Here is a 19,627-nt window from a genome sequence, read left to right as displayed (position 1 = left end):
ATTGCCGAGTCGGTGAACCGTCAGTCATCGGGTCACCCTTATTGTTTAGGGGCACTGGGCTAATGTTAGGGAAGGATCTGATAAGCGGGTTATTATATAACTGATAGTATATTGGTGAAATTCAATTTGCATTCTTGCTAACGAAGGGCGGAACAGTTCGATTTTTTAAATTACAAACTAGAAAATAGCAAATATTTATTTGATGGGTCATTTCATCAGTTGACTATCTGGCAGTACAGAATCTAATTTAACATTGTGGTGTCAAAATGCCGATTTAGGGTGGATGGTTTGATTCCTGTCGACCGCTGATATATTGTGGTGAAGTCACTCTTCATTTTTTTTGCACAAATTAATAATAATCCCGTTAACCCTTCATGCTTGTGTTACGAGTGGGTTCACTACAATAGTCCGGTGGCGGTGGGTTGAAACCAGCGTTCTTCGGATCTCAAGCCGGCCAGTCCTTACCTTAGCTGGAGGGATTTTAAGCTCATCATCATCATCATCATCATTTCAGCCATAGGACGTCTACTGCTGAATATAGGCCTCCCCTAATGCTTTCCACGTTGATCGATTGGTAGCGGCCTGCATCCAGCGCTTCCCTGCTACCTTTACGATGTCGTCGGTCCACCTTGTAGGTGGACGTCCCACGCTGCGTTTTCCGGTACGCGGCCTCCATTCCAGAACCTTGCTGCCCCATCGGCCGTCAGTTCTGCGTACTATATGCCCTGCCCATTGCCACTTCAGCTTGCTAATCCGTCGGCAAGACGGACGGAGGCACGACGGATTTTTAAGCTCTATTGCACACAATATCAGAGTATAGATCGTTATATCCAATAAAACGCGCCCCACCATTCTTCCGCTAATGTTTGAGTGTTATCGGTACTCGCTAAATTATCCATGAGTGCACACGCACACTACAATAATGATGCTCGGATTGCCCGGATCAAACTCCTCTTCCCTCGGCCAAAACTCTCAGTGTTATATCTCACCTGTCAACATTGCAGTCCCGTATAACGACGTAGTTCCTAGGGAAGGCGCCACTGGCCTCTCGCCGGAGGCTCCGTCCCCAGTACCAGTGTGCTGTCTCTGCTTCCACATGCACTAGCTCCCCCACATCCAGCTGGAGGTGGAACTGGGAGCCGCTGGTGAAGTTGTATATGGCTGGAAGAGAGAAATACGTATAAGAATTTAATGAATAAACAAAAGACTGACAAAATATACTGTCCCGAAGTGGTGGTAGAGCTATCCAAGACACTTATCAGGCACCATGTACTAAGTATTTTTGAGATAATCTTAATTTTAATCATGTAGTGATATTATAATATCTATAATTGGATTTTCTTTAATGTTTACTACGCTTTCCTCAAAATTCATTAAAATTCCAGCAAAACAAACAGGAAAGAATTATAGAAAATCGATATCGATACTGAAAAATTGAACAACCCCATATTAAATCATTCGATAGTAGTATTTGTACTATCAATTTTATGGTAGTAGGTACATATCATATTTGTAACCTTTAGTTATTCTGTGCTTTGTTGGTTCTTCCAAAATTCCCCTCTACCGATTCTACACTTCCGGAGTCACATGAAATGATACTGCGCACAACAGTCAGTCAACAGACCACTGCATTGCAGTTCCCAGTAGCAAAAAACGTTGATAAAATTACTACACAGTTATCGAAGAACACGTGCAGTTAAGTTACTGTTACTGCATAATAATAATATTGTCCGTTTCAATTAGTCACCCTTTTTGTTGACTTGACAATTAATGTCTGGAATACATCTAAACTAGCTGTTGGTCGCCGCTTTGCACGCGTGGAAAAATGGTCATGTTTTTAATAAAATCGATAGGAAAAGAAGGTACTAACACTACTATTAGCTTTCAGATCATGTCATCATGCTAACAGAAAAACCTATAGGAAGCTCGTTTCCAGGGCAATCCAGTTTTGGGATGTTGTCCCGCAAAACTGAACTGTCGTGTGAACACACATAATATGTGTGTTCGAAATTTAAATTACCAATTCGAACGGATTGGTTTTGTGCGGGACATTCCAAATGTTCGTGTGAACGTTGTTGGTATATTTAAATACACGTATACTACTAAACGAAATCCTGAAATTCTGAACTGCAGAAGCTGAATAACGTTTACATCAAATTGTTTGTACCCTTGATTATGGGCATAATTCTGTTTAAAATTTCTCCTATCTAACTCGCAAAATTACAAAGTCTATTAGCGCACAGTCTGCCACCGCAAACAACGTCAACATGAGCAATTAAAGACGTCAGTAAAATTAATAAATATTCGTCCGTTCCAAGTACCGGCCATATTCGCGGGGTCCGTTAACCGACACGAAGCGATGCTAATTAGGGTCCATTAGACGGTTTATAGCAATCTTCAGAAGCTAGGGTTATCAACACTAACTTACTATTAAGTCGAACCTTAATTTCGAACTCCTATGTTCTTCTGATTAATTTCGTTGCGGGGCCAATGACAGTTTAACTTTCCCCCGGGACAAACTTGACCTTCATTGGTTGGGTTTTTATGGCGGTCAAGCTGTAGATCCTGGCTACACTAGAGTTGCAGTGGTGGGAACGAGAGGTGGGAATAGTCCCGTTACTCTTATGCCCGTTTTCACCATCAATCCCTAATCTTTAAGTGACCCCTATGGCAACACAATAAAGGAATTTCGTTTTCATAGGGGTCACTTAAATATTAAGGATTGATGGTGAAAACGGGCATTAGTCTCTTAAAGTAATATAGCAGTTATAGGATCCGTAAACTGAAGTGACAATGGCCTTGTCCGTACATATACCGTAGTGTTCTACGCATTTAGCATTAGCATTTAGTTCTATTGAAGATAATGCCAATCCCTTACATCAGTTCTTGATAAGTTGGGGTTCTAGAAAAGGGAGCTAGACCAGCGGTTCCCGAATGGTGGTCCGCGGAACCCTGTGGTTCCGTGGAAAGGCCGCAAGGGTTCCGTAAAAAATATTATCCCACGTTTCGTGACCGACGTTGTTCGCTCGCACCGACTTGTTTACGCACAAGGGAGGGGCAGGGCGTGCGGGCGGAGCAGTACGGGGGTTCCGCTAGGAAAAGTATAATCAATTAGGGTTCCTTGGCAAAATAAAATTGGGAAACCCTGGTCTAGACGAACGCAGCGTAGGACGCCCTCAAGCGAGACGGAGTGACGACATAAGTGCCAACGCAAACGCTTGGAGGAGAATAGGGCTTATTCCACTATTCCCCGTTGACAATCCCCGTTAACGGGGATAAGTGAACTTTTTGTTCACTATTCCCCGTTAACGCCAATTGGAGCTTATAATGGGGAAAAATTAACTAAAAAGTTCATTAATCCCCATTACGTTCAAAATAAAATCCTAATATAACGGGGATTAATGAACTTTTTAGTTCATTATTCCCCATTATAAGCTCCAATTTGGCGTTAACGGGGAATAGTGGAATAAGCCGAGAATAGCAGAGAAAGAAAGGATTCAGGGGCGCCTCCCTATTTTGAGGAATGAAGAAAGGAACTGAAAATATATCTAAAATTAATGGCACAGGTAGTGAGTTTATTGTTGTAATAGGAGGAAAGTACGAAAATAACCATTCAATTCAACAAATTAATTATACTAAGCGGATAACATTTTAAATCGCGGAATTAGCAATCACGCATGTATAATTAAAATGAAATACATAATATTCATTTGAAGTTCAAATGATTATTTCAATTTTTTTCGTAGTAGATATAAATAAATACGCATACGACAACCCTAGAGTCAAGGATGTGTATCCTTAACAACGAGTTCCCTTTCTTTGCCATAACAATGGGTTTGCCAAATGTTACCGTTCGAACACCATGGTTGTACGCAAATGATCTGCGCAAACGTCGAAGGAAACTTATTGGACAGGACATGCAGTGGGTATTTTACGTCATAGTTAGAAATAAATCAGCAATGAATACTAATAATTGGGTAGTTCATAAAAATAATATCCATTGACATGCTAATTTAATTTAAAACTAAAATAAAATGTTTTTAGAGAAGTTTGATTCGATTTTGTTTAGAAATTAACTACCTATTCATTACTTTTTTGATTTATTAGAACACACAGTAGATAGCAAATAACTTTGCGATCATTTTTTTCTGAGTGATAAATGTAGAGCCCACTTTTAGGGGCGGGAACAAAATAATCTAATAATACCCATAGATTATTTTAATTTTATTCTGTATCTCTAAAAAAAGTAATCTTAATAATGCATCTAACAGCAACTCATAACCTATTCAGCAATGCACGTCCAAAAATAAATACCCCGACCGCTGACATTTAACATTATCTCAAATAGAACCGCACTTTTTCCCGTTCCAAAACCGATAAAATATCCCATCCGATAACCGATAATTGTAATGACTACGTAATCAATTGTACTCACTCGATTAGTGTCCACAATGGGTCGGTATGCGTGAGTCAACGCGCACTATGCGCGGGCGCACCAAAATCGCGGTGCGGGCTGCGCAGGGAATGATGATTGGATAGCCGTAGAGTTGGTTGGGATTAGACATGGCAAGGATTTAAATTATAAAATATCAACTCGTTTAATAATCTAAATGGAACTTATTTCAATCTAACACAATACATTCAAGCTTGTGATTGACAGGATTTTAAAGCGTTATCCTAAGTTAGGGTTGGAAGATTTTCTTATTATAAACGCCAATATCAGGCCATTTTTTTACTTTCCAAACAATCTAGGCAGCGGGGGTTGTGGATCAAATCCTACATTTTCCTCTGGTAAATTAAAAGGATCTTGCTCTTGCTGTGGAGATTAAATACACTGATGAAATGATGAATCGCCAATAACACCAAGACAGTTTTGCACGACTGCTCAGTTTAAAATTTTACAAAAAGAAGGAAGATAACAATATCTTTCGTAGCATTAAAAATTAAATTACTAAAACATTTCCAGTTCTACGGAATTATTTATTCAAATTTAACCCCTACTTTTAAAAGAAGCGAAATTTACAATTCACGGTATCTTTCGTTCCATTTATAACGGTCTTAGTCCCAAGTGTCAGATTAAGTATCTGGAGTAAAAAATACATGACCTTTAAGTATTAAAATGGTTAGAAGACTAGCATTTAACTACGGCTCCGTACACGTGTAAATCAGGTTATATTCTGGGGGAATATGTTCAAAAAACATTTTGTTCTGAAAATAAACAAACTAAGTCTTTATATTTAAGTGATGTTAAAAACTGATGGAAATTTCTAAAGACTAATAAGAAGTATTCCTTAAAGTAGTCCTTGAAAAAATTGTGTCTTCTTTATATGCGGTTCTTGGTTAAAGATTACACTAAATCAAAACGGAAATGTGGACATTTTTGACCAAAATCCTCTTAAGAATTCTTTTCAGCTTTCCCAGATCTAGATTCGAAGTGGCACGTCTCAGACGAAATATTTCAGTTTTAGACGTAATCGCCGCTCTGCTTTATACTGAGATTTGCAATGGCTTTGAATTTTACTTTTCGGAAAAAACTCTAGCAATTGTTCAGTAAAAACAAGTAGGTAGTTCAATAAAAACAAGATATTGGCAAAGAGTAGAAGTAAATATTTACATAGTGCTGTAAAGCACTTCTAATAACCCTTCAACATTTGTTAATGATGAGTACGCTGTAAGAAGGATTCAGGAATTTTAAAGATACGTATTTTTACGTAAACCAATCCACATAGAATGATTTAAAAACATTATTACCCTTTCCAAATCCGGCTAAAACGTTTTCTCGAGACCCCATTCATATGGCGCTACAAAAGGGAAGCAGAGCCTTGCCTTTTGATATCATGTAAATGTAACACCCAATTTGAGCCCATACAATACGGTCTAATGAAACCGTATAAATCTCAGTCTCAACTGAATATTTATGGCCCGAGTAATATAACACTGGAGGGGGTAATACGTGTGTGTGATGGCGACCGATGTGATCATAGAAGAATAATGCCCGTTTTCACCATCAATCCCTAAATTTTAAGTGACCCCTATGAAAAAATGAAAATGAAAATGAAAATACTTTTATTAAATAAACACTTTACAATTACAAGATGTGCCGCTCTCGTATAAGAGATACTGCCGCTATGCAAACAAAATTAAAACAATTTGTTACCATCACTTAAAAATTAGGGATTGATGGTGAAAAAGGGCATTAGTGACTTAAATTTCTAAGGATGTGATAGACATTTTTAAGTCAGGTATTCTTCGATGCGCACCCATTTTCAAGAGCACCTAAGACAGGACACCTAAATTATTCCTCGACTCGAAGCCACGTGAGTATTCTTAGTACGAGCACAGAATAATAATAAGTACTACGTACAGAAGTTTTACTTCGCGAAGGTATTTAAAAAAATGTATGCTCAATGTCATTAACAATATGGTGTAATTTAGCCTGTCTCAAGAGTCAAGCACCGTTTTGTTGACAAACGTCAGTGATCGGCACTGCGCCGAAGCTATAGGGCTGACTTCGGTAAAATGATGTGACGTGAGGTGCCAAACTGCGGAAAATGGCGGAGGAAATATATGAATTAGCATGAATTATCATGAATAATATTAACTACTTATTTACCTCTTAGTGTCTTGAGGCAACTTAAAAAAGTACATTCTGTGTTTTTATTATTATTTAGGCAGTTAAATACTGCACAGTATTTACTATACCATTTTCTTCCATCATACACAAGAATACGCGTGCGTGAGTCAATGTTCGCTCGTATGTGAGACCTTGTCGAATAGTATCCTGTAGGTGGGCCATCGTGCGTGTTTTGTTTTCTATGTAAACTCGCGAAGATGAACAGGCCTGGTACGAGTCGAAACGAAACGCCACAGTTCCAGCTACTCATTTCCGATGATGTCTTGTTCTACCGCAAAAAAATAACATTTGACGAGAGCGAAAGAAAAAGCTTAAATAGGTAGCTGGAGTTGTGGCCCACTGTATCTAAATGGTGCACTTCGGAATAATTTAGGTTTGCTTCAAAATGGGTGCGCTTTGAGGAATACCTTTTAAGTAACCTTTGTTTGAAGCTGCCTGCAGTTCAAATTTCATATTATTAAAATGCCAAAGTTTGGAGTTCAAAGCTACAGTATTGAGTAACTTAAAGCTGAGTGCGATTGTTGTTGCTCCACTTAGCGAAGGCGCTAAGACCGGGTCTCAACTTTTGAACTTATTTCTTATCAGTTCTAGGGCAAATTTTGCAGTATTGTTAATGGGACATCTCATTGCCACTTCAGTTTGGCAATAATTAGAGCTCATTATTTATTATTCTTCAACTAAATTTCAGTTTTTATCATTTTAAACGGAGAATATAGTTCAGCTTATTTCTTTTCAAGCTATTAGAGAGAATAGCCATGTACGTAGCTCACACTTTCTAGCAGGGTAGGTGTCATGACCATTGTGCATGGAGACAGTTTGGAATCAGGATATCACGCATGACATAGAAGCTATTCCTGTCCCTCATGGCAAGTGGACGTTTTCACCTCACGTAATACAGGTGCCAAACCGATAAAAATATACTTTCTCTGCATATTACCTTCCGACAACAAGCTATAGAGATTTATGCGACACGCGAAACTTGAGGCTGTGGAGGAGCCATATTTTACTTGTTGGCATGATGAATCTCATGATCCTCAACGTGTTTTCATATTATATTTTGTATTTTATTGTAAACGCAAGGAGTTTGCTCTTTTTTCCAAACGAGCGTAAGATTCTTCTTTGATAAGTAATCCCCAACCCCATTGATATTAACAACAACAGAACACTGATTGTGTCAGGAGTCAGAACCGACAACGTAAGCGGTACCTTATTGTTATTGATGAAAACCAGTACCTATAGTTTATGTAAGTAGGTAGCTACTAAAAGTAATACCTATCTATTGGACGGCACTGCAATTTTTTTTTATTGTGAACACCATTTTAACGAATGAGCATTTATTTACTAGTAAGTTCTTCTCAGAAAGCAATAATAAAAACAAGCCAAGTCTAGAACTTTTTGTGTCTATGCGAACATGACTCCATAGTGCACCTGTCACCCGACACCACAGTAATGTAATATCGGTACTCAGCGAAACATAGACTAGTACGTGCACCCGTATCCACATAATTTATTTACATTATTAATTAGTATGAACGTCTGTGCTCGTGATGATTAAAGGGAATCTTCATGTGCCTAAATGATTTTTTCTATTTTTAGCCTCAAGCTCCCAAGCGTTAAGGAGAACTATTATGTCCAGCAGTGGACTGAAGATATTAATGATGAATCAAGATAACAATAACTGTGATCTTGACTAGGCACTTGGCAAATGACATGCTAATACAAAAAGCCAAAATTGAAATGTCAAAAATACAATTCCAGACATTCTTCAACATGAATATTTGTCGAAGAACCTCTGACCATGAAATCCCAGTGGATGTGGCTAAGACGCTCCTGAACAATATGAACTCTACAAACGGCAGGCCTAAAAGAGCAAAAACGCAGAGCCGTAAAAAACCAAGCTCCTTGACTAACTCCGTCATAAATGAAGTATACCGATCCCAAATCCCAGTCACTTTATTCGCACTCCCGTGTTTTGACAGCCCATAATTGGCACATCCTCAGGGGATACCTCCAGGCAGGACGGAGGGAATGATTCAGCTATTGACGATTCATTTAATAAATGCAATTTACTAACTGTATGACAAGGACGCAGGTGTATCCCGACTAGGGGATACGAAAGCGGTTTGACCTGGGTCGGGAAATGAGGTCAAGTTTGACAGTTCTGTGGTCTGGTTAATGATGATGAGATTAAGCAATAATTTGGTAAGGGTACGCACCATCCATTAATCAATAACTAAAAGGCACCTTATAAAAGGTAATAGAAATGTCGTGTAATGAAGTTTTAACCTTTAAAACTTCTATAAACACAGATCTTTTAGCTCTCAAAAGGCAACCAAGTTTGTAATTGTAAAATTGGGTTTCTAATAATTGCTTTAATGATTTGGCCAGCAAATCTTATAGGGTCCAATACAATTTCTAACAAAATCAATGGTATCAAAAAAGAGCCAAAACCAATGACCGTTAACAAAGAGTTACACAAAACGTTACACGACAACCATTGTCTAACCTATATTGTTCCAATCCTCGGTTTTGTCCCAATTAGGCCGACATCGCGCCAATTGCGGCCTGCTTCATCTAATACCAGAGATAATTAGAAACTTAAGGATTAACCCAGTGTTGTTGGGATTGTTAAAAGTTTCCAAAGGCAGACAAAAGGAATCCGTCTCAAAGCGATAACGAATTTGAGAATTTCCATTCGAATTCTCAGTAAAACGTAGATAATAACTGAAACAGATTTCAGAGGGAAAGATTTCTTCGGACTTGATTCACAAATCATCACCGTGGTAGCTTTAAACAGAATGTTAATTAATTACAGCTTTTTAAATAATCCTTTCAACCTCCCTCTTCCTGTGATCAAGGTATAAAAATAAATAAGGTAATGGTTTTTTGCAATAAGCCTAGCGCGGCGAGGATTGTTAATTTATAAGGATTCATGATGATGAGAATTATTTCGCGCAAATCGCAAGTTTCTGTGAGAAGTCAGAAAGTAGCATTTTAAATAAAGGGGTTGACTTTTAGTTACAGTAATAATTAAATTACGGAATTGCTGAAGACTCAGTCTACACCCTCTCTAGGTATCTGAAAGAGTTTCTTGTTTCCATAGGGTTTCGATACTTATCGTTGTAACATATCCTTGGGTTACTTGTTCGAGATAAGATTGTCGAGACATTGACCGTCAAATAAATACGGTTTGTCATATATCTGTAAGTGAACCGATAACAGATAAGCGTTCCTTTAATAGCCATTGGCGCCCGAGAATAAACTTATCCTAGACAATTATCAAAGTTTTCCTATGTAATATGTAATTATTTTACTTATTCTTGGCTTCCAGATCTATTGCGACTTGAAAATTCAGAGTCCCGTGCATCCAAACTGGTTTGTAAAAGTCATAAGTCCAATTTTCATTGCAATTCTATAAAAAATGATGAGAATGTTTCGAAAAAATGCTGCTTTTGGTATCAAACTTCAAGAACTATCAATTTAAAAGAGCGTAAAGTAAAGCTGTAAAATGGAATGTAAATAATGTAACGGCCATACGGGATCGGGCATTCTGACAAATCCTATTAAAAACGGCATCGGTTTCTTATCTCTTATCTTATCTCTTATTAATAGAAGAACTGACTGTCACATTGAAAGAGATCGTGATATTGGGACTATTCCCACCTCTCGTTCCCACCACTGCAACTCCTGTGTAGCCAGGATCTACAGCTTGACCGCCATAAAAACCCAACCAATGAAGGTCAAGTTTGTCCCGGGGGAAAGTTAAACTGTCATTGGACCCGCAACGAAATTAATCAGAAGAACATAGGAGGAGTTCGAAATTAAGGTTTCGTGAAGATCGTCATATCGTCGAGGTAGATTCCGACCACAAAAACACGTCAAATGTTTTACATTATTATCGTTGTAGAACTTCCATCCGAAGACATCAAACCAACATGTCACCAACGCTAATGGCTCCCGTGCACTTTCCAGCGGGAGCCACTGCAAATTGACCAAGTTCACTTGGTGTCAGGTTCGCGGAAATGGCGTGTCAGTTCAGCATACATAACGAAACGGAAAGCGCCATTTGAATATTACGTAGACGTGTTCGAGTACTTTATGATGGTACTGAGATTATGAAGGAAAACGAATCCAATATTTAACGGAATCTAGTGGCAAGACCACCTGTCTCAGACCCAGAGGTCATAAGAAAGAAAGAAAAACATTTATTTTGGTTCGAACATAAAGTTACACACAGTTTGATAAGTAAAGGGAAGGGCATAAAAAAATCTACTTTGTTTTACTAAAAAAAAATACTTTGGTAGGGTGAAGCTCGATTCCACCTCCGGTCTGATCATCTCTAACCATCAGGTGATACACAGCCCAGGAGCTTCTGTTACATTGTGAATACAAAAATCCTTAAAGTTGGCAATGACAGTATCCATGACAAACAATCTGAAAAGACCCACTTTTTTTCTACATTTATCGCAATTTCGTAATCATATCCTGTGTCTATTCATTGCCCATGTGAATAAGAAAAGAGAGAGTAAGTTCATTGCAACTTGTTGCTGTTCTGATAACACGTAATGATAACTGGTTTAGCTTGTGAATCATATTGGAAGCAAAACGATTCTGCTACATTTCTTTATCTATCAATATTAAAGTGGCCTAGCTTTTTTTGTCTTCAATGAACTAATTTTTGACCACCCTAACTCATTTATCTTCAAAAGACTAATTTTCTTTGGTTTAAGAAGAGCAGAACTATCAACTTGCATTATTCCTTCTGAACCCACTAAAAGCAAAAATACATACAATTTGCATCTTTAACACTTAGCAATAAGATCTCAACGACTACAAACTAGCACCTGCACCTGATATGGATGAGCAAGGGCGTTGGAACGGTAGTGCGATATAAAAATACATATTTCGTAATCGCAGGCGAGCCTCAAGCACGTACTAATAAAGAACTGTGTAGATTGATAATGTCATTTGATGGGCGAAATGGGAACAGGATTCGAATGTATTTAACGCGATACACAACCGTGGTTTATACAGACGGGATCTCGCCAGGCCATGTGATATTTTCGCAGTCGGGTAATAAGAGTCCCACAGTCTTTTCCCTAATGTGCAGGGGATTGTAAGGTAGTTCACGAACTCGTGATACAATTAGCTAATGGACGGTACGAGTTCGTGGTCATAATACACCCCTTAAAGCGATTCTTAATAAGATTAAATGGGGAGAACATTGCCAAATAAACGTCTTTTATTTGTCGGCAAAACGTGGTAGTTCAAAAACAAGAACTACCTAATAAAAAATTGGTAATCCATGAATCGCTTTACATTCGCAATCGCTCGCACAAAACATGGAAGTTTACCATAAATGTTTAAAGCATGAACATAAGTTATGTCAACTCATAGCCAATTTAAGACTGTCAATTGGCTTAATTTTAAGCTTAATTCTAGTTCAAATCTGGTGAATGTGTTTTCTATCTTATTATGTAACATCTAATGTACCACATTCTGCAAATAAATAATTTTAAGCTTAAAAAAAACTTTCTTTCAACAAATTCGTCTTAGGTGTCACACTCCTAGGCAACTAGTCCCTAATAAAGGGATGTAGGTCAGTAGCAGGCCGCGTCGTCGAGGGCGCTTGGGAGACGTCTCAGTTTAGTTGCCCTACGTCAATTAGCAATACCCTTAATTAACAAGGTAGTCTAGGGTTCGAGGCGGGATGACAACTCCATAGAACGACTGGTCGTCCAGGGAAAAGTCGAAGGAACCCGATCGCGTGGCAGGTCCCCAATGCGCTGGACTGACCAAGTGAAAGCAGCAGTGGGAGACGGCTTATGTGACTGCACCAGAAAGTCTGCCAATAGAGAGAGATGGAGGGAGATCGTGCGGAGAGTTGTATCCGCCTCTACAACCGATGTGAGCAACGCCTCAACGTGACCACGACCGCTCTGCCAAGAGCGTAACGAATAAGAAGAAGAACTAGGGTTCGATTTCGAGTACGAGCATGATGAGTAAGGGTTAATGAGTGATGAAAATGCTTTACGTGAGGTGTTGTTTCACTTTACATCTGACCAACTGAGATTTATTTGTATTGTAATCTAAATAATATAACTCAAAGGTGAGTGACTGACTGACATAGTGATCTATCAACGCACATCCCAAACCACTTGGACGGATCGGGCTGAAATTTGGCATGCAGGTAGATGTTATGACGTAGGCATCCGCTAAGAAAGGATTTTACGAAACTCCACCCCTAAGGGGGTAAAACGGAATCCACGCGTACGAAGTTAAGTATAAATAACAGTTAATATTCACAATAATAAATGTAGTAGGAAGGTGCTGGATTCAGGCCGCTACCAACTGATCAATATGGAAATCATTGGGGATCATTGCTTATGTTCATTCAGCAGGGGATGTCCTGTGGCTGAAATGATGATGATGATTCACAGAACACTTAATTGCACTTTACATGTGAAATTAAATTAATTTGGTACTAAGAATTAATTTCACTAATGAAATTAATATGTGTTCTTGAGATTTAAATTATTTATGAAACAGTAAATTTTTTAAGCGTATTTGGTTGAGTTTTGTTTATATTTGTATAGTATTTTAATTAATTAAAAAACCTTCACCACCATTATTTTTATCCAGCCACATATTTATAAACCAGCATTATTAATTACAGATAGGAGGATGGGAGATGGGCAGAATGTACATATCTGGACCACATTGAGGAAACAACATCAATAGTTTTCCTGTTGGATTGTATTTTGTTCTAAACTAGGTACAAGTGCACTGTTCCGTGCTAAGAGAAATATAATAATAATAATAATAATATAAGCCTTTATTACTGGATTACAAGGTATTTTTACAACATTAACATTTCATTTTACAATTTAGTTGCACTCATCTCCAGTTTGTCCTTGGACATAGGCCTCCTCCAATGATCTCCATGCTTCTCTGTTTCTAGCCATTTGTGGCCATAATGGCCCTGCTAATTCGCGGATATCGTCCTCCCATCTTTTCGCTTGTCTGCCTCTGCTTCTTTTTCCTTCACGGGGATACCATTCCGTTACGGCTCTTGTCCATTTCTCTTTCTTTTCCCTCATTAGGTGTCCCGTCCACTTCCATTTCAACTTTCTAATTGTTGCAACAACACTTCTGAATTTGGTTTTTGATTTTATTGTGTTTAGGTTTATCTTGTGTTTAAGTTTCACTCCCAATACACTTCTCTCCATACTATTTTGGCATACTTTTAACTTTTTAAGTTGTTGCTTAGTTAGTGACCAGGTTTGGCAAGCATATGTGAGGCAGGGAAGTATACAGGCATCAAATATTTTCCTTTTGTGGAACATCTTTAGGTTCCCGTTTTTCATTACCTCTGCTAGTGACCAGTATCTCTTCCATGTGTTTGTTATTCGTCTATCTATTTCTTTGCCCATGCATTCTTTGTTGGAAATTAGATGTCCCAAATAGATGTATTCATCTTCATACTCAATTTCTACTTTGTTTACGTGTATTTTCACTTTAGTTGAGTTAGTCATCACTCTTGTCTTTGAGGTGTTCATAAGAAGACCCACTTTGGCACTTACATCACATAATTCTTGTAGCATCTTTTCCAATTGTTGTGGGCAATCTGAGAACACCACAATATCGTCTGCGAAACGTAGGTGTGATAGTAATTCTCCGTTTATGTTAATTCCGCTTTTCTCCCAGTCAAGTTCTCTGATGATCATTTCAAGTACAGCAGAAAAGAGTTTAGGCGAGATCGGATCTCCTTGTCTGACACCTCGAGTTATAGGGAACTCTGGTCCAGTGTTTTCGAGCTGTATTTCTGCTGTACTTTTTGAGTATACTTCTTGTATTAATTTTATGTATTTTTTGTGAACACCTTGTGTCTCCAGTGCTGACCATATTGCTTTGTGTTCTATAGAATCGAATGCCTTGCTGTAGTCAATGAATCCGATATAGTATGATTTATTATATTCTTGAAGTTTCTGTAAGACTTGTTTTACTACATGTATGTGATCTACTGTTGAGAAATCTCTTCGGAATCCTGCCTGCTCTTTAGGTTGGTTTTCATCAAGAGTGTTCGATATTCTGGCTAATATTATTTTTGAGAAGACTTTGTATATATTGGACATTAAGCTTATGGGTCTGTAATTCCCTACATCCCCCCTATTCCCTTTTTTATATAGAAGTATAATCGTTGACTTTGTCCAGTTTGTAGGTATGGTCTCGCTAACTATTATTTCATTAAATAACTTTGTCAGGACTGGAGCTGTTTCGGTGATAGTAGCTTTCAGAATCTCGTTTGTGATATTATCAGGTCCAGGAGATTTTCCATCTTTTTGGGTTAGAATTGCTTTTTCTGTTTCTGATAAGAGGATAGGTGGTATCGATTCATCGTTAAAGTTGTTACAATTTAAGTTTTTTGGTTGGTATTCGTTGTTGCAGTCCATGCCTGTGTAAAGTGTTTTGTAGAACTCTGTTGCAATGTCGAGAATTGCCTTCCTGTTCCCTGTGCATATTCCCTGTTTGTTCTTTAGATTTGGCATCCATTCTGTTTTGTCTGACAGCTTCTTATAAGCCTTCTTTATTCCTCCTGTTTTTTCAATATGATATTTGATGACATCGTTTCTTCTTACTTTGTTATCCTTCTTTATATTTTCATTGATTTTCTTGCTTATTTCCGTGATTTGTTTTGTATTAGATTTTTTATCCTTCAGTAGTTCTTTCCGTTGTTGGAGTAAATCTTGGGTGTGTGTAGATATCCTTTTTTCTTTTGGCATTGATTTGGTTCTGTCGATCTCGTTTTTTAAGGTAGTTATGAATTTATTGTAGATTTCTTCTATATTCTTACTGTTGGATTTATCCATCTCGTTTTCCAGTGCGTTTTTGAAATTTATCGTGAAGGTTTCCAGATTTTTATTGGTGATGTATGATTCAGGTCTCTTACTATAGGTTTTTCTTGTTTTCTTTACTGGGTTTCCTTCCAATATTGCACGAACCATTCTATGGTCTGTATTGAAGTTCAGGTTATTTATTACAGTAACATCCTTGATCCTATCTTTTTTATTTGTCATTATATAGTCTATTTCATTCGTGTATCTTCCACAAGGTGAGATCCAGGTCCATTTCCTTGAATTTCTTTTTTTGAAAAAACTGTTCATAACGGACAGTTTATTTTCAGTCGCAAAGTTTACCAGTGATTGACCATTTTTACTTCTATGTCCATGGCCAAATCTTCCAATGATCTTCTCTTCTCCTGTTTTGGATGTACCTACTTTTCCATTAAAGTCACCCATAACTATAAGATTGGAATGTGCCTGCGTTATGGTGGATTGTAGATTACTGTAGAATGATTCAATCTTGTGCATGTCCTCGTTCTTTACTGGTTCTGTTGGTGCGTATGCCTGGATGATTGACCATGGTTCCTTTTTGTTTCCAGTGGGTAGTCTTACATTTAGCATTGATATTCTTTCTGAAATCCCTATGAACTCTTCGATCTCCGCTAGAAGTCTCCTTTTCACTAGAAATCCAGTTCCATATAGGCCTGCCGTTTCACCTTTATAGTATAGTATGTATTCTTTATTTCTCTCTTCTATGCCTTCTCCTTCTCTTCTCATTTCGCTGATACCTACTATGTCCCATTTTAGGTAATTAAGGGCCAATTCCAGCTCTTGTAGGTTCTCCTCTGTCCTCAGAGTTCTTGTATTTAGCGTACAGATATGTGTGACATTGTTGTTGTTCCTTGTAGCGTTATGTGTTTTGTTCTGTTTGTGTGATGAGGCCTTTGAAATCGTTGGAGGGTGGTAGTCTACATCTCCCGCGGTGACCAGCCGTCTTGGGAGAGGGGTTGGGGTGTTGTTGTTGGTTTTTATTTTAGTTTGTTGTGTTGTTTGGTTTGTCTTGTCCGGGTTCCAGTTCAGGGAAGAAGTTTTTAGTTTTTTGAAGTTTTTGGCTCAGACACCGATGATGCTCTACCTCGTGCCACATAATTGAATATGCTTGGTTTTACTACTCCTTGTGTATTGCTTGTAGATGGCTCATCAATACGTTTGTCGGTAATTTGTTTCTTCCTGGTGCATGTTGAAATTGTTTCTGGCGATTCTACCTTTTCTCTTTTCCTTTTCTCTCGGTTAGCATCTTTTGGGTTTTTTACTATTAACTTATCGTATTTCAGATAAGCTAAATTTCCCTTCTTTCTTTCTTCTTCCAGCATTGGTTGTAGTTTTCTGCGGGTTTCTAAAACTTCTTTTGGAAAGTCTTCTTTAAGATAGATGCCTTGTGGCAGGTTGGATTTGTTCTTCTGAATAAGATGTTTCTTCCATGTTGTTGTGAAGGAGACCACTACCGGTCGATTTTTATCTGAGCGCTGCCCGATTCTATAAATTTTGGCTATCTCTTGACTGTCCAGGTAAATGCCCATATCTACTATTATTTCTTTCAAATAATCTACTAATTCACATTCTGTTTTCTGTTTCTCTTCTAAACCGAAAAATACTAGGTTGTTCTTTCTCTTTTCCTTTTCCATAGATTCTATTTTCTGTTCAAGGTTTGTTATTTTTGTTTTTAAGGTTTTGTTTTCTTCCAAGACTATTTTCATTTTTTCATCTAGAGCTTGCATGACGTTATTGGTGACATTTGTTGTTATTGTCAAAGTTTGTTGTTTCAGCTTCTCGTCTAGTTTAGTTAGCAGCAACTCCATAATATTTTGATCCATATTTTAGTAGAATTTATAATATTTTTACTGGCAACACTAGGACAAGAACTGTCAAAATACAAGTTCCTTCATTCATTCAATCAATGTTATTAGATTGGCACTATTGTTTTTATGACAGATGGGCGCACTTTTATTGTAGGTTAACTTTAAAAGAAATGATCTTGATTTCACTTTATGCACTATTTTCTGTTGAGATTTCTTCGTAATTTGAGTTATAGTGGGTTTCTTCAGATGATTTCGCAGTTTGATGGTAATTTCACTAGTTTTATTAGCACTTATGATTTATTTCGTCGGAGCTGATTCGTATACGTGTTTACGTCCACAATACCGGAACCGGAAAAGAGAAATAGGTTCCTATTAATAATTGTTTATATCGCCTATTAAACTAGGATAAAATAAGTGATTCGTTTGATATGCTGTTGTCTATTTCTATAAAAACAGTTCTCAAACTTAATGTTATCAGTATCCCGCAATGTCTACGACTTGATTAATTAAAAGTTAAAACAGTATTACCCATTTTTGAACCAAAATATTTAACAAGTACAGAAAAGAAGGACCTAGACTTATTCTTGAGTGTAGTTTCATAACGAGTCAAAGTATGGACTGTATCATCAAATTTAAGTTAAAACTTGTTAAATTTTGTGATAAAATAATAGAAATTGTGATATGTATCATCATATCATCTGTCATTTTATCATAAACAGTTTTTGTAAAGTGAAGATATACTTTAATGATTTTTGGACTAAAAATACACTTATTTTCCCTAGCCTTTGCTCGGCACAAGCAACAAGTGTCAATAACAATCATGTTACAGATTAATTACTCACATGTAATCTGCAAAAGTATCTATTAAGTAAACCAATTAGTAAATATTGTAATTTGTAAGATAATTTGGTTAAAATGTAAATAAATAATGTTTTTATGGACAAGATATTGTGGCTTGACTATTTTGTTTACTTAGGTATTTTATCTTGTTATTATTTACATATCTAATGAACGTTTAGCATACTAATGTGCATTAGAATGGTAACTTCCAGTAACTGGGGCATTCGTCTGAATCAAAATTACCTAACAGAAGATGATCTTTTTTCTTTCTAGACTCAACATCTTGAGAAACACTTAGTCACTATTGAGAAACAATTACCGCAAATAAATGTTTAGATAATCATTACGAAAACATTATGGGACGTCATATCACCTTCAATTAGTGTTATGAACTTAACAATCAGATTGATTTGCCTTGAATATGGGAGTGGCACATCCTAAAGGTTATTTTATAGCTCCATTACAGAAAATTGGGGCCAATTTCTAACAGGATAGCACTGATACCAGCTGCAGGCCAGATATGATACAATGTTTATATTTAACGCGATCTCGGCGGGAGGCAAAACTGCTAACGAGCAGAAGCAAGATAGTAGCAGATAACGATTTGAAACACTATGGATATCGAACGAATAAATTCAAAACTCACCGACAGCGTAGCACTCTTCATTCTCCAACTTCTGCCACACAGTCATGATGAATAAAACACGATATTTTTATTAATTTAACCACGAATTACAATGCTCGTCATTTTGGTCGAAGTAAACTTTGTCAAAACACATTGTCTATGACGGAGTTTAGTGAGGTGCCGTGAAGCAATATGGCGGTCGCTACCGGTTAGTTGTCTATGGCAGCATTTACCGGTTTTATATCGAGATAACGGTATTGCGTATGAAAATAGTAATTAAGCAAAAATGCTTTTTTTTTGTAACAATTTAAACAAAACCGCCTTTATAATAAGAAAGAAAGAAAGAAAAATATCTATTCGATGCAAGTAGGTACACAGCAAGATAATAACTAAAACTAGACAACAGAACGTCTACAAGCACCAAAATGGCTAGTTCATAGCGATAAGACCGCCGCGTCTTTCCATTCTATACATAGCCAGAACGCAAGGGTGTGAAACTAATCGAGTATAGTTTGGATGTGACTTTTTTTACTAAGCTCCTCCAAACTATACACGACCAGTACGCATACGCTGCGTACTGCTCGCGTATACTTTGTAGTGACTTAGGTCAATTATCTTACTCCAAAATATACATCGTCAGTACGCATACGGACTAATCATGTATGTATTGTAATAAGTTCGCGATTACAATGTATACGCGAGTACTTAGTTGCATGCTCGTCATTTTGACTTATTTACCTCTCTTTCTATTACATATTAATTCATAACTGCGTGTCTACTTTAAACATTACAACAATTTCGACACGTGCCATTGTTTTGATAAAGA

General features: G+C 37.4%; 1 protein-coding gene across 1 annotated transcript in view; it reads right to left on the bottom strand.

Moving 5' to 3' along the window:
- Positions 1-18,966, bottom strand: part of LOC135083721 (dedicator of cytokinesis protein 1) — a 107,992-nt gene extending 89,026 nt beyond the window's left edge. Inside the window, exons 1-2 of the mRNA XM_063978445.1 lie at positions 18,823-18,966; positions 990-1,161 (exon numbers count right to left, since the gene is read on the bottom strand). Of these exons, the coding sequence (XP_063834515.1) occupies positions 990-1,161; positions 18,823-18,868 (218 nt within the window). The 5' untranslated portion in view covers positions 18,869-18,966. The remainder of the gene's footprint in view (positions 1-989; positions 1,162-18,822) is intronic.
- Between the last annotated feature and the right edge of the window lie 661 nt (positions 18,967-19,627).

Source organism: Ostrinia nubilalis, chromosome 24 (assembly GCF_963855985.1).
Source record: "Ostrinia nubilalis chromosome 24, ilOstNubi1.1, whole genome shotgun sequence".
Lineage (NCBI taxonomy): Eukaryota > Metazoa > Arthropoda > Insecta > Lepidoptera > Crambidae > Ostrinia > Ostrinia nubilalis.
This window is presented reverse-complemented; position numbering and strand designations above follow the sequence as displayed.